At 42.2% G+C, this 15,978-nt stretch overlaps 1 protein-coding gene across 1 annotated transcript; it reads left to right on the top strand.

Moving 5' to 3' along the window:
- The first annotated feature begins 246 nt into the window (after window positions 1–246).
- cand2 (cullin-associated and neddylation-dissociated 2 (putative)) lies at window positions 247–14,696 on the top strand. Its single transcript, XM_073468727.1, has 24 exons — window positions 247–463; window positions 1,349–1,492; window positions 2,356–2,510; window positions 2,588–2,711; window positions 3,334–3,391; window positions 4,132–4,330; window positions 4,659–4,764; window positions 4,901–5,043; window positions 5,265–5,575; window positions 5,954–6,095; window positions 6,222–6,340; window positions 6,517–6,663; window positions 6,859–7,080; window positions 7,188–7,394; window positions 8,513–8,700; window positions 9,321–9,480; window positions 9,561–9,701; window positions 10,136–10,275; window positions 10,661–10,836; window positions 10,920–11,015; window positions 11,617–11,786; window positions 11,864–12,028; window positions 13,176–13,283; window positions 14,218–14,696. Exons 1-24 carry the CDS (start codon window positions 396–398, stop codon window positions 14,446–14,448), a joined length of 3,720 nt encoding a protein of 1,239 aa, XP_073324828.1. The 5' UTR covers window positions 247–395; the 3' UTR covers window positions 14,449–14,696.
- The last annotated feature ends 1,282 nt before the right edge of the window (window positions 14,697–15,978 follow it).

The following is a 15,978-nucleotide window of genomic DNA, read 5'->3' on the forward strand; positions in this document are numbered from 1 at the left end:
CTAAGAGAAGGACGGTTGATCCAAAAGGTGACGCCATTAGGAGACGGACTGACTTGTTAACGCTAATTTAATTGAACACTCGACGTTTAACGTTAATTAACCGATAAAATAAAGTATTAGCTGCGTTTTAATTTAAGATTTCTAACGACGAATAAGATGCGCTTCCTCCTGTGTCCACACGGTGGCGCCACAAAACCCGAAACACCTCGTCTTCACGTCTATTTTTATCCGGACCGAACAAGTGTCGGGTTCCCCGCCGGGCAGCTCTGGTGTGCTCGGCCCCGTCCGTCCCCTCCGGCCTCGCCATGTTGTCGGGTTAAATCTGTGTTGTTCACAGGGTCTTTTGGTCGCAGAGTAACTTTCATAGCGTCGGTGACAGCTGTCAAAGTGCCAAGATGTCGAATGTGTCTTACCACATCTCCAACCTGTTGGAGAAAATGACATCTACTGACAAAGACTTTAGGTAAGAGTGACTGTTAGTGACAGTGTGTGTGCGTCTGACAGTGAGATGACACTTTTTGTGCTCCTGTCACTGTGTGTGTGTCATTTTAATACACAGGCGACACTTATTTCCTTTTTTTTATAATTTAATTTGATCTGAGATTTTGTTTTTTCAAGAGAAAGTTAACTTTTAATCAGTTTTAAAAAGTGATATCAGGCTACAGATTTCCCTCAGCTGGTCACCTTGATTAACTTATGATGAGTCTTTCTTCACCACATGTCTTAAATTAAACTTTATATGTATTTAATATATATATAATAATATCTAAATACATATCTGCTTTGTTTAGCTCTCATTTAACCTTTCATCAGTGGTGGAATGTAACTAAGTACATCTACTTAAGTTCACTTTTGAGGTACTTGAGCCAAATGAGTTCATGTTTAAATTAATTTATTTTATTTACAATCAGATAAAGAAAATAAACAAATTTCCAATAATCAGAAAAATGCTGATAATCGATGGACCCATAATATACAGTATATGCATACATGTAAATATATGTTTAATCTACTTTTACGTGTACTTCTGACACTGAGACATTTATTCAAATACTATTTGTATGAGTGACTTTCACTTTAACCAAGGTAATATTTTAACACGATATCTTTACTTTTGATGTCTTGTGGGTACTTTATACAACACTGTTGTTCATAATTCAGACCAGCGTAATTCATTAACCAGGTAATTTGTATGTTTTCTGCCTCTTGTCTCTTTCTTTTTACTCTCAACTCATCCCAGCTGTCTCTTCCTGTATCTCCACTGGTGTGTGTGTGTGTGTTTATGTGTGTGTGTGTGTGTGTGTGTGTGTGTGTGTGTGTGTGTGTGTGTGTGTGTGTGTGTGACCAGGTTCATGGCCACCAATGACCTGATGCTGGAGCTCCAGAAGGACAGCATCAAACTGGACGAGGACAGTGAGAGGAAGGTGGTGACCATGCTGCTCAAACTGCTGGAGGACAAGAACGGGGAGGTGCAGAACCTGGCAGTGAAATGGTAAAAAAACACACACACACACGCACTCCTAACGCACAGGTTAGGGTGTGTAAATGGAAAGAAGCAATCCATAACACCTTAATTACCTGTAATAACACTTAAATACCTGTGTATCAACTTCAGGAGGCAGTGTCCTGTATGTGTTCCCTCTTTAACTGTTGTGGTTTGAACTTTCCTCTCTTTTTTCTGTAGTTAGTTTGGATCCTTAACACACGTACGTTCTTGTATTCTGACGAAGGGCATGTTTGTGTCTCATGAATGAAAAACACGCAAAAGTAGACAACTGGGGAGGCAGGAAGACTTCAGGGATTTATTATTAAAATTAAGATACAAGATACATAAACTTACAAGAAAAGGCAACAAGTCTGAACAGAGGTCGCCAAAAAACTGGCAAAACAGGACTGAGGCAGATATTGTGACAGATGATCAGCTCCAAACTCATTTTACTGATAGGAAATCATTATTTGCTGCACTTTTTGGACTTAGGAGACTCTTAATCAAGGGAACATCAGACTTTCTGTCCTGTCAAAGTAAAACTGAGAAAACTGATTATTAAAGCTTAAGGCTTCAACAGACAGACGAACTTTCCTGCTGAAGATCTGATCATCAGTGTGAAATGTTAAATAAGAGCCGGTTATGGTCTTGTTAAGTCGTTGAACAGCTTCTCTTTGTTTCATCAGCTGCACGGTGAATTCATTTCATCTAAATGAAATGATTTGACTGGCACACAAATGTTTAACTCTTGACAGAGTGTTGTTTTCTGAGACAAAGAAGAAATAAGAGTTTTCTCACATTTTGGGGTGTAGTGACAAGTGTCTGTGTGTCTTAGCGGCAAGTATTCTGAGGGTGCGTTTGATTTTCAGCCTGGCTCCTCTGGTGAGTAAGGTGAAGGAGCCTCAGGTGGAGACGATGGTGGACACGCTGTGTTCAAACATGATGTCAGACAAAGAGCAGCTGAGAGACATTTCCAGCATGGGACTGAAGACTGTGATCGCTGAGCTGCCGCTGTCTTCATCAGGTGAGAACTGACTTCTCAGTTTATTCAACCAGCTTTTGATGCCAGCTCTCAATCTAACAATCTAACTGGGTTGCCAGGTTTGACCCTGACAACCAGTGTGTGTAAGAAGATCACCTCCCAGCTGATTGGTGCCATGGGGAAACAGGAAGACGTGTCGGTTCAGTTAGAGGCTCTGGACATCCTGTCGGACATGTTGGGAAGGTAATAACTACACATTTTCAGTCACGGCAGCAGCAGCCTGGCTCAACGTCAGACGGTCAGTCCAACACTTTGATCCAGACTGAAATTTCTCTGCAACTACAGGATGGATTTTGTGTTCAAACATTCATTGTTCCCAGAGGAGGAATCATCCTGACCTCTGTGATTTCTCCTCCTTTGACTTCGACATTTTTGTGGCAGAGTTGAATATCTTGACAAATATGAGAAAACTGTGTCTTGAATTTGTTATAGATATTCAAGAGGATTCATCTGAATGACTTTAGTGATCTTCTTCCTCCAGCACCACCACGAGGTTCACATTGGTGTTTTTGAGTGAAATGTCTCAAAAACTATTTGATGGTTTGCATTGAAATTTTGTTCAGACATTCGTGATCCTCAGAGGATAGAACCGTTTATCCTGGCACCATCATCAGGTCAACATTTTAATTTGTCCGATACTTTAGTTTATGACCGAATACAAATATACAGTGTCGTCACCGTGAGCGTGATGCATGTTAGTATTCTGATGTTATTCCTAAGCACAGCCTCACAGAGCTGCCAGCTGTAGACTTTTAGTCTTGTCACAACAAATATTAAACACAAAATATTTTGATTCTTTCTCCAGGCTGAGTGGTGCTCTGGTCAGTTTCCACAGCTCTCTGCTCTCCAGCCTGCTGCCTCAGGTACGAAACACTCACACTGTAACTCTAAATGACCGATGACTAATGTGAATGTATTAACTTTTATCTCTTTACCACTCGCTGTACTACTAAACAAAATTGTACTAGTATTAGTAATAGTGTTCTTTGCAGGACTAATATACTAATTAAAATATGTAGCACTATATCTATATATCTTATACAGATATAAGTCACTGTTTGTATATCATGACAGTCTCAAACATTATTAACATCCACTGTGTTCATAAGTTATAAATACGTGAATATCAACTATTATCATGTCAGAATGACAGCCTATATGAAGTATATTATAGGTGCACTAAGTGTACAATATTTATTTCTTCTCTTTTTCAGTAATTGTGGCATATTGTGTTTTAATGTTGCAGCTTGTTGCTTGATCTTATTCTGTATTCAATTTATTTTTATTAGCGAAGCATGAACTGTGACATTCTGTGGCGATGCAGATAACTACAATATGTTAAAAATAAAAATGTGCTGTTAGCCGAATACTGAAGAAACAAAGAAATCTTCATTGTAGAAGAAAAACTGTTTTAAAGTCATTCAGCCCTTCTCTACAGTATATTTAAAAGTGAACTTATTCGATCTTACAAATCTATGAAACAACCTTTAATTTAGCCTTATTTGCAGCCAACAAGGAAATATGTGTCGATACTGATGTTCGGACAATATTTCGGTGCATCCATCTCTGATCTCACTCACTCTTCCTCCTGATGCTCTCTCAGTTAACCAGCTCCAGGATGGCGGTCAGGAAGCGCTCCATCTTGGCCCTCGGTCACCTGGTGCCCTGCTGTAGTCCCGCCCTCTTCTCCCAGCTGACTGGACACCTGTTGACAGAGTTGGCCAAGGGCCCGCCCACTTCGATGACGAGGACGTACATCCAGTGCCTGGCAACCATCAGCCGTCAGGGCGGCCATCGAGTCGGTGAGATCTATGTCTTCTAAAGTCATTGGACTGGTTGCATGGTTCTTTTTATTTGTTGTTAAATCGCTTCATGATCTTGTATCAGCATATTTGTTTGACAAACTTGCAATACATGAACCAAAGCTGCCCCTCGGGCTTTTCGTTCAGGATGAAAATTGATTTCTAGTGCCCGAAGATCTGAGAGCAGCTGAAAGAGAAACATCTTAAACATAAATCAGAAGAAACTTTATATTGCATCTTCAGATAAAAACTCACAAACTGTAGATTAATTTAATCTTTTAATACGTGTGTGTGTGTGTGTGTGTGTGTGTGTGTGTGTGTTCTATAGGTGAACATTTAGAGAAGCTGATCCCCATGGTGGTGAAGTTCACCAGTGTAGAGGACGATGAGCTGAGAGAATATTGTTTCCAGGCCTTTGAAGCTTTTATACGCAGGTACACGCACACACACACACACACACACACACACACACACACACACACACACACACACACACATACAAACACACACACACACACATACACACACACTGCTGTCTCTCATTCCTGTATTAATGATTATGATTGACAGGTGTCCAAAGGAGATGTCCCCCCATGTTGCCACAGTAACACAGCTTTGTCTTAAGTTCATGACCTTTGACCCGAACTACAATTATGATGACGATGAGGAGGAGCAAGAAGACAGCATGGACATCGAGGACGGGCTCGATGACGGTCTGTGTTCCTCTTTCTTTTAGTCCTTTCGTTTCTGTTTTTCTCTTCTTTTGATGAGTTAAAGCGTTTTATGTACATTTGCATTTAAAAGACACTAAAAACAAGAACAAGCAAAAAGTTAAAAATTAGAAATAAGTTATGTATCTTATTTATTTTTAATAACTATGTTTGAAGCCCAGATTTAAATGAGTACAATCAGAGTAATGGTCGTCTCCATCCAGAGTCAGACGATGAGTACAGTGACGATGACGACATGAGCTGGAAGGTGCGGCGCTCCTCCATCAAGTGTCTGGATGCTTTGATCAACACGAGGCGGGACCTCCTCCTCTCCTTCTACTCCTCCGTCTGCCCCGCTCTGCTCGCCCGATTTAAGGAGCGCGAGGAGAACGTGAGGGCAGACGTCTTTGCTGCCTTTTCGACGCTGCTGAGGCAAACCCGAGTGGGGTCGAGTCACCACGGCCTCATCGTGGCCAGTTCAGACTCTGGGCTGAGCAAAGAGGAGGAGCCAGCAGTCGCCATGTTGAAGAAACAGGTAGAGTCTTATCAAGGGGAGAAGATGATGGTGGGATGGATGAGAGTTTATTCAGGGTAAAGTCCTGTTGTCTTACATTCAGTTTTATAAAATTTGGCCTGAGAAAAAGTCATCAAATAGTCTTTATTATTTATTATTGTCCTTTTTATCCAGCCATGTGAGAGTCCACATTTCTGATGTTAAAGAGCTTTAAACCTACCACTGAACCCAATACTGTCTTTATGCTTGCACTCAACCTCCCTCTGCACTGGACTGTATATACTACTTACCTTACCTTAAATTTTGTCAGAAAGATTTTGAAAAGGTCTTAAAAAGCATTAAATTGTGTCTGATACCTGTGTGTTTGTGTGTCTGTGTGTGTGTGTGTTGTCTGTCCAGGTGCCGATGATAGTGAAGGCTCTCCACAGACAGCTGAAGGAGAAGAGCATCAAGTCTCGACAGGGCTGCTTCTGTCTCCTCACTGAACTGGCTCACACTGTGCCTGGAGCCCTGGAACAACATATACCTGCTCTAATACCTGGTACACACACACACACACACACAGACACACACACATTAATTCATTTTACAACTCTTTTCTGTCCTCCAACTTCTCTGTCTCTATTTTCTTTCTTGTATTCCTTCCTCCTCCTCCTCCTTCCTCCAGGCATTGTCTTCTCCCTGACAGACAAGTCCACCTCCTCCACCATGAGGATCGATGCTCTCACCTTCTTCCACGTCCTCCTCCTCTCCCACCCTCCTCAAACCTTTCAGCCACACATGCAGGTTTTGTTTTCAAGCTTCGCTTCAGGACATTTGCAGCGTGATGTGAAATAAGAGTATTGTTTAAAAAGATGATACGATAAGTACTGTAAACCTGCCGACTTTGTGTTTATCTTCATATCTTCAGCTTGTGGCTCAGTTGGTCAGTTAATTTTCAGTAAACGGATTCTTCCCTGCAGGTGCTGCTGCCTCCGGTGGTGGCGTGTGTAGAGGACAGTTTCTATAAGATCACATCGGAGGCCCTTCTGGTCACTCAGCAGCTGGTCAGGGTGATGAGGCCGCAGGGACAGACGGGAGGATTCGACCCCAAACCGTTTGTCAGAGAGGTATGAGGGGTCAGGTTCAACAGGGCTGTTTTCTTCTCTCACCTGTGGTGTGATTTGATTTTGGTCCTTTTCCTGTGCTATGATAGCAACGTAACACCCATCCAAGACTGGTAAATGTCAGTGGCTTACTGTAAGGATTGTTTGTGCCCGGTGTTCAATCTATGAATAATTTTTAAAAACATTTGTCCCTCCAAGGTGTTTTCTGTAACCCTGAAGAGGCTGAAAGCAACAGACATTGACCAGGAAGTGAAAGAGAGGGCCATTTCCTGTATGGGTCACATGGTGTGTCACCTTGGCGACCACCTGCGGGCAGAGCTGCAGGGTGTTTTGGCGATATTCCTGGAGAGGTTAAAGAATGAGATCACCAGACTGACAGCAGTGCGGACCATCACCCTCGTCTCTGCTTCTTCATTAAAGGTTCAGTATGACTTTTTTTTCAGAGGACAAAGTCGAAAATTGACTTTTATTTTAACAAATAACTTTTCTCTTTTCTTAACTCCTTTGTTTTCTTCCATCTTGTCCAGGTCGACTTGTCGTCCATCCTGCCTGAAGCTCTGTCCGTGCTGGGATCTTTCTTGAGGAAGAACCAGCGGGCTCTGAAGCTCGGCACGCTGGCGTGTCTGAACGCTCTGGTCACGCATCACGCTGCCAGCATCAAACCCGCAGCACTGGAGCCTGTGCTGAGTGAACTTCCTGCTCTGGTGGACGAGAGCGACATGCACGTGTCACAGGTACCTCATGCTCCTTCCACCATGTGCAGTGTCAAATTCACTGATTTACTTATTTGTTAGTGTTCAAGGTGATCTGGACAACGGTAGCCAGGAGATGATTTTGATTCAGTACATTTATATCAAAATACAAGAATGAAATATAGATTTATCATAGAATGACAGTCAATATAATAACCACTTATTTATGGCCATTCAAGCAGTGCCTACAGTAGTAAAGTAGTAAAGCCACCAGGATAAGAAATTGCTTTCTGCAGGTGAGGAAATTCAAGCTTTTCATTTTGTTGTGTGTAACAGGTTGTTCCCAATTAACTGGTGAAATACTGTTTACACATCTTAGATAAATTATTCAAATTTGACTATATGGTAAATATGCTTGATATATCAGACTTGATACCATGAAGCCTGTCTCTTTAAAGAAGAATTTGAAAATGTAAATGACAGTTGTCATGACATGAAACCAATGATCTGTTGATCTTAACAATTTTTAAGACTAGATAGTTTAACATGGCCCAGCTGTCAGTGCAGGAAAAAAAAGACAGAAAATTAGATCGGATTGTGGATTTACACCCCTGTTACACCCCTAATACTGTAGGTTGGATGCCATCAAACCTTTGCTGATTGCTCAGGGTTCATATGTGCAGGTGTCAACTAAAATTATTTTTATTTACACATTTTGTTTGAGAGTTTTCAAAATTTTAAGTCAAACAGGCCAGAAGAAAAAGACGAGGAACCTGGAAACTTGTGATAGGAAACAACTGAGTTATTAAAGTTAAGTTAAAATGGTGGACAAGCTGTTGAAGCAGGAATTAAACTGTCCTGTAATGAAAGATTAGTGAAGTATTGAGTTTAACAGAACTGTCTGTGGTCGAGTTGCATCGTGGGTAATGTAAACTTCTGGCTCTGCTGCCTCAGTTTGATCTGTTTTTCTTAACTGTCTGTCCAACACTGTTATTGGAGGCTCATTTGAAACTCGTCTTTGTGATATTATTTCTGCTGATTAACAAACAAACAAACACTTAAGTCCTTGTAATGATTATCTTCCAGCCCAGTTGACCTGTGAGTCAGGTGTATAAATATCGCTCTATAACACGTTGTTACTGTACGTGTGCTCTGTTCAGGTGTCCGTCACCTTACTGACCTGCATGGCCAAAGCCTGCCCTTCCTCTCTGGCTAAGATCAGCTCCTCTGTGCTGCCGGGAGTCTTCAGACTTGTCCACTCTCCACTGCTGCAGGGAGGTGTGCTGACAGCCATTGTGGACTTCCTACAGGCACTGGTGCTGTCCAAAACCAGTAACCTGGGCTACAGGTAAGATGGTGGACGTAGGTGAGCTTTGTGTTGGTTGTGTTGTGGCCCAAATGTTCGCACAAGTATAGGGACAGTTTTCTGGTGGGAAAGCTGTTTAGTGTTGAGGATGATTGTTCAGAGTTTGTTGGTAATGTTTTTGATGACTCACATGAGGTTTTACTGCTGATATAAATCTCATGTTTTTGGATCTAAACTGCACATATCAAGTTCTTTTTGTCAATATACAAATGTGCCCATTTCAATGTTTAAGAAGCAAAAAAATCCAGTCTTTCCCTCAGGCCTGTAAACAGAACTTATCAAGTGACATAAAACTTTCCAGAACCAACAGTGTTGGAATTCCTTCAGATGATTAGAAGCCCATATAAGACAATGCAGAAATACAACAGCATATTTAAGCTCTTACAGACCCGAGTGTGTGAAGTTAAGAAATGGATATGCAGCTGATTATGAATTGACCCTTAAAGGCACATTTCTTCAGCTCGGTCCGTGGAAACAGTTATGTCTTCTGTAGCTTCTGTAACCTTGACTTGTGATCAGATCACTCAGGACAGATGTTGATACCAGGTCTGATCAGGGCCTTAAAGTATTTACCAAATTATTCTCCTCTCCTCTCCTCTCAGTCAGTTGCTGAAGTCTCTCACAGATCCGTTCCACAGCTCTCAATCGGACGCCACCGTCATCCACAGACAGTCGTACCACTCCGTCGCTCGCTGTGTGGCTGCTCTGTCCTCCGCCTGCCCCAAAGAGACACCAGGCACTGTGGCCACCCTCATGAAGGAGGTATGCGAGTGTTTTGTACGCACTGAATATGTCCAACAGCTTCTGTCTCTGTGTCACTGTGTCACCTCTCCTCTGCTCAGGTGAAGAGTCCTGGCTCTCCAGAGTCGGCTCGAGTCCTGGCTCTGTTGTGTCTGGGGGAGGTGGGGAGGACCGGCAGCCTGGGAGGAAGCAAGGAGGTGCAGGGAGTCATCCTGGAGGCCATCTCCTCCACCAACGAGGAGGTAGAAGACATACTTCAGATAATGATTATTTCATTCAATATTAATGAATCTGATAAAAACATTTTTTTAAATCAACCAAACATCATGTTTTCAGGGCCCAGGGTGAATCTTTTGTAATGCTTGTTCTGCCCTTCCAACAGTCCAAATCCTAAGATTTACAATAAATTCACGTATGATGTCAGTTTAGAAACACATGGTCCTCATATCCTGCTGTTCCTGGAGCTTTTGATCGTATCCCAATTTCATCAATTTCCCCGATGCTGATGAATTTTCTGTCGAGCTCGACAGGGTTTAAACTTCAAGCGGAAATAAAAACCTCAGTTAAAGATTTGTGAAACCAGAAAAATGTATTTCTGCTTTCAACATTTAATTTAGTCTCATGACACAGAGAAACAGAAATCAGAAGTGTTTATTATTTTTTTTTGTGACTCCAGGTGAAGACAGCAGCGTCCTGCGCTTTAGGCAGCATGGCGGTCGGCAGCCTGAACGACTACCTGCCCTTCCTGCTGAAGGAGATCTCCTCCCAGCCACGGAGACAATACCTGCTCCTCCACTCCCTCAAAGAAGTCATCAGGTGTGTCTTCATTTGTGTGTCTGAATCTGGTTTTATTTCAGTGGTATCTGCTCTTTTTCTCCTCATATCTTTGTGAATTGTTTTACAATGCTGCAAAAGGAACATCACACTGTGGCGCCTTCAAGTGGCAGTGAAGGAAGAATTTTTTACTTTGTGAAAGTCAATGAAAATAATCATTGTTATGTACATTGTTCAATCAAACTCCATTTTTATTTTCTGAACCAAGTAAAATATGATTTTGGCAAATTTAGTGACGACCCATCTTTGTGTGTGGGGATGTGACTCTTGTTACCTTCCCATTTTCTCATAAAACTCTCTCCAAGTGCAGCCTTATCCTCAGCTCGTCTTTGTGCTGAAAACCTTCTCCCTCTCTCTCTTTACCCAGCGCCTGTCCAGCCTCTAGTCTCTCGGCCCATGTGGAGTCAATCTGGGCTTTGCTGTTTCAGAACTGCGAGTGTCAGGAGGAAGGAACCAGGAACCTGGTGGCTGAATGTTTGGGAAAACTGACCTTTGTCAACGCTTCCCAACTGTTACCCAGACTTAAACAGCAACTTAAAGCTGGTACGATGTGTGAAGGGGAAAATTAGTTTAAGTACAATCTTCATGACTGAATTTAAAAAAAATCTCCTCCTGCGCTCTCACAGGTTCTCCTCTGGCTCGCAGCACAGTGGTGACCGCTATCAAGTTCACTATTGTTGATCAACCTGCTCCCATAGATTCACTGCTGAAGGACTGCATCGGTGAGACACAGCCACAAAAACACACTTTTGATTTATTTCACTCCTGAGGACAAACTAAAACCTAATTTTAAATGATAGTATCATCTTTTTTTAATGTGAAACGGAAGTTTCTGAAGCATTTTTACCCTCAATAATGTGGAGTATTTGTGGTGAATTGATCAGGACGGAGGAGGAAAAGGGTCAAATTAATACTTTGCGACCACAACCACATTGTTTGGAAATGTAAACAAAGCTTTTACTGGCTGAAATCTAAACACACAACTACTATTATGATATTACTCTGCCAGCTCCTCTTGAACAAATGATGAGTTTTTACTTTTTTCAGGAGGAGAAAGGAAATGGATTTTTAAAGACTCAAATGTTTTACACAAATGTAACAGTTAACAAGATCTATGATATAATAATTTAAACAGGAACACACGATTAGAACATTTCACTCTTTAAAGCAGTGGTCACACTGAACATTGAAAGATAATGGTGTGTTATCTTTCCTCCTGTCCATGCTGACTGTGAGGAGATCTCTTCCCACAGTTCTGTTCTGAGTTGAAATGTGTCAGAAAGTTCAGATGAAGTTTACAATAATGTTTCCTCTGTTTGTCAGGTGACTTCCTGAAGACGCTGCAGGATGAGGACATCAATGTGCGCCGTGTCGCCTTGGTGATGTTCAACTCAGCAGCTCATAACAAGCCATCTCTGATCCGTGGTCTCCTAGCAACAGTGCTGCCTCACCTCTACAAGGAGACCCAGATCAGGAAGGACCTCATCAGAGAAGTGGGTCAGCTCGATGCGACTCTGTCTGATGTTTGTATCTCAGCGTGCTGATGTGTAATTCTGCGTGTGTGCTGCAGGTGGAGATGGGTCCGTTCAAACACACGGTGGACGACGGTCTGGATGTGCGTAAAGCAGCGTTCGAGTGTATGTACACTCTGCTGGACAGCTGCCTGGAGGGGCTGGACGTCCTGCAGTTCCTCGACCACGTAGAGGAAGGACTCAAAGATCACTATGACATCAGGGTGGGTAGAAAACAAAGACATCAAATAATCAGAGTTATGTGCAGATTTCTTCTCCTTACTCTGGATAGAAAACATTGTGATGCCTACACGGAGGACTGTCTTTCAGTTTTAAATCTGGTACACATAGACTGCCTGGTCCAATACAGAACAATCACTAAACTAAGAGTCACCTCCTGAAACACTCAAAACTCATAAACAACCTTTTCAACCAGCTTTTAAAGTTTAAGCATTTTTTAAGAACATGTTTACAACCTTCATGTTTTACACCAGCTCAGATGCAAAGACAATAACAGTGAGGAACGATATCGTCAGGATTATTTTCAGAGCGATTTGATGAACGATAGAAACACAGCCAGCCAATCAAAATCCACCTGAATCTACAGGGCCATCACTTAGCTTGATTTCAGGGACATTTTCCTACAATAATGTTGCAGGAGTGATCATAATATTGGTTTCTAACTGTAGCCGATCTCTTTAATGTAAGCGTATTGATGACATTTAGGAGACACTTTTTAAATGGTCTACACAAATAACTCAGTCTTGGTTATTTTGCACAGCTTATTAAACTCTTATATAACGTAGATTAGGTAACAAATGACAGAAATGCTTGGCACTGCTGTTTACAGAACGGTGTCATTCATTAGCGTGGATACTCTACATACTTGCCTTAAATTGGTGGGATTAGTTCCTTTGGTATGTTACATATGAATCCCTGATTGTCATTAGCTACTTATTTCACTGATGATATGGCTTGAAGCGCAAAAACACAATATGGACTGTTAACAAGCTGAAAACTTGGTTTTCATTTGACTGTAAATTTGTTTAGAAGCTGATTTGATTGAGAGTTGAGGAGACATTTCACGATGTTGCCAAAACACTTGGCTTAGTTTGTGTTTCCAGTTTGATCGTTAGAAGCACAAACCAATTAAAGCTCAGCAAGTGGTGAGTTCATCCAATCGGGTGTAGGGAGATTTCATGTTGACGTCTGAGTGAAGGAGAAAACTCAATATTCTCGCACACTCACTGATTGTAGAAAACACAGTGCACAAGCAGTCGCACCTACAAACATGAGTGTTTTTTTCTTGTTTTTCTGTGTGTGTGTTTGTGTGTGTGTGTGTGTGTGTGTGTGTGCGTGCGTGTGCAATAGATGCTGACTTTCCTGATGCTAGCTAGACTGGCCTCTCTGTGTCCTGCTGCTGTTCTTCAGAGACTGGACAGACTGATAGAACCACTTAAAGCTACCTGCACTACCAAGGTACCGTCACTCTTACAACTCACGAGCAAACATTATGACTCATAAATGCTTAAAGTGATAGTTGAGGTCTTTTGATGTGGGGTTGTATGAGGTACCTATCCCTCGTCAGTGTATTAGCATCAGCTCTCCTCCTGTATGGAGAAGCAGCGCGTAACACCAACATGGAAGCAGAGCATTGTACTGCTGAACGGCACAGACAGCAAAATGTATTTTAGCTGCCTAAAAGAAGGCACACCTAAAAATTAGTGTACACTATATTTTGAACATTTTTGGTGCTTTACATTGCCTCAGACAGCCCTTTCCTTTGGGACTTCATTCCCGCTGTTTAGAAGAATAAGGAAACGATAAGATTCATACTTACGAAAAGTTTAAGAATCGGCCCAGTGGATCACCTCAGCTGGCAATCGTGACTCGGCTGCAATGGCTGTTATTCTAAACGTCTGACAACATTACAGCAATGATTCCTACAGAGAGAGACCTTTTTATTAAATAATCAGGTCATTTAACTGAGTTTGACAATCTAGATGAGGCAACAACTGTAATAACTCCCCTCACAAGATTTCAGAGTGAGACTCCTGCATGAGCAAGACTTATTTAATAAAAAGGTCTCTCTCTGTAGGAATTATTTCTGTAATGTTGTCAGACTTTAAAATAACCTGAACCTGTCGGTGACAAAAACAATCACTTTTAGTGGACATTACTTTGACAGTTGGAGTTGCTCCAAAGGAGTACAGTGTCACATTGTGAGCTGAGGCGATAAATACTGGATCGATTCTTAAACTGTAATTATGAATCATCTACACACCAAAACGTGAATATAGGGTCCAGGTTTGAAAATACTAAAATTCCCCTTTAACAAAACTGATGGGATTGAAATGTGTGTGGTTTTATTGAGTACACTGTGAATGACTCTGAAATGATTCCCCACCTGTAGGTGAAGGCCGGTTCTGTGAAGCAGGAGTTCGAGAAGCAGGAGGAGTTGCGACGCTCAGCCATGCGCGCTGTCGCCGCCCTGCTGGCTGTGCCCGAGGTAGAGAGGAGCCCCAGCATGGCCGACTTCGCCAACCAGATCAGAACCAACGCTGACATGGCATCCATCTACCAGAGCATTCAGGGAGGGGAGGGAGAGGGCTTAGGCCCCGCAGAGAGCATGGACATGAGTTAGACTGTTTTATTAAGATGTTTTTTATAGACAGGGTTTAGATACAGTAGATTTAAGCACTTGTTGTTCTACAGAAACACCCTACTGTTTAAATTTCCGATACAATCTGCTTTATTTTGAAAACTATGCAAAACACATTAAATGACAGACTTGTGGTGAACTTACTGAAAAAGATTTTGCAGATTGTGTCTGTGTTGTGTTCTGTGAGTGAGGTTTGATTCAGCTCACTTGAAATAAAGCAGCAACACTTTAAACATATTCGTGCAGTTTGTGTCTGATGTACTGATGAATCTGATATGTTGTGCCATTTCCTTTAAATCATCATATAAAATCTGCTGGTTTGTCTTTCCATCCAATCAAAACACAACATCACCACAAACATCTTAATCTTATGTAGAAAGGAAATGTGGGCAGTGAGTTTTTTTCAGAGGCGTTTCAACACAACGTCAAGCAATAAGTGACATTGAAAGAGATTAATATTATAATTTTAAAAAAGGTTCCTTATTTGAAGACACAGAAGCAGATTAAAGAGCAGTTTCTAGAAGAGGAAGAAGAGGTAAGGATCTCTGCTCTGAGGGAGGAAGAGGAGCTGAAGAGTCAGATAATGAAGGAGAATATGGAGGCTCTGAGTAAAGACATAGCAGCTCTCTCAGACACAGTCAGAGCCACAGAGGAGAAGCTGAGAGCTGAAGTCTCATTCCTGCAGAACTACAAGGCTGCAGTGAAGAGAGTCCAGCAGCGCCCCCTGCTGGAGGATCCACAGCTGCTCTCAGGAGCTCTGATAGACGTGGCCAAACACCTGGGCAACCTGAGCTTCAACATCTGGAACAAGATGAAGGAGACGGTCTCCTACACTCCTGTGGTTCTGGATCCAAACTCTGCTCATCCAGAACTCTTCCTGTCTGAAGATCTGACCAGTGTGAGACGTGGAGAGAGACAGAAGCTTCTGGATAATCCAAAGAGGTTTGACTGCTATCTCATCGTCCTTGGCTCTGAGGGCTTTGACTCGGGAACTCACAGCTGGGATGTCGAGGTTGGAGAAAGTCCAGCCTGGGTTGTCGGTGCGGCAGCAGAGTCTGCTGAGAGAAAGGGAGATACAGGCTTACAGTCCAGATTATGGGGAATAGGGCTCTATCAAGGTGAATGCACAACATGCTCTCTACCTGGTCCATACACCATTTTCTCACCAAAGCAGCTCCAGAGGATCAGAGTTCATCTGGACTGGAACAGAGGAGAACTGACCTTCTCTGATCCTGATACTAACACACACATACACACCTTCACACACACTTTCACTGAGAAGTTGTTTCCGGTCATTAGCACAGGAAACAACCTCCCCCTGAAGATATTACCGTTTGTCTGTGATAATTGTGTTGATGATGAGGATTGTGGTGAAATTCTTTGACCATGTTTCCATGTATAAGCAATGTGTTTAAACTCCCACTGAAGATATCAGCAGTTAATGTCTCTGCAACGCTGAAACAAGTTCAACCAAAAAGGAAAATTCAGTCTTTTATCTACTCACCCCCAAAG

This window comes from Pagrus major, chromosome 6 (assembly GCF_040436345.1).
Source record: "Pagrus major chromosome 6, Pma_NU_1.0".
NCBI lineage: Eukaryota > Metazoa > Chordata > Actinopteri > Spariformes > Sparidae > Pagrus > Pagrus major.

Coding starts and splice junctions, on each gene's coding strand:
- cand2 (XM_073468727.1), top strand. CDS start 396: ATGTCGAATGTGTCTTACCACATCTCCAACCTGTTGGAGAAAATGACA. Junction 4,765..4,900: donor TTTGAAGCTTTTATACGCAG/GTACACGCACAC, acceptor TATGATTGACAG/GTGTCCAAAGGAGATGTCCC. Junction 9,481..9,560: donor TGGCCACCCTCATGAAGGAG/GTATGCGAGTGT, acceptor TCCTCTGCTCAG/GTGAAGAGTCCTGGCTCTCC.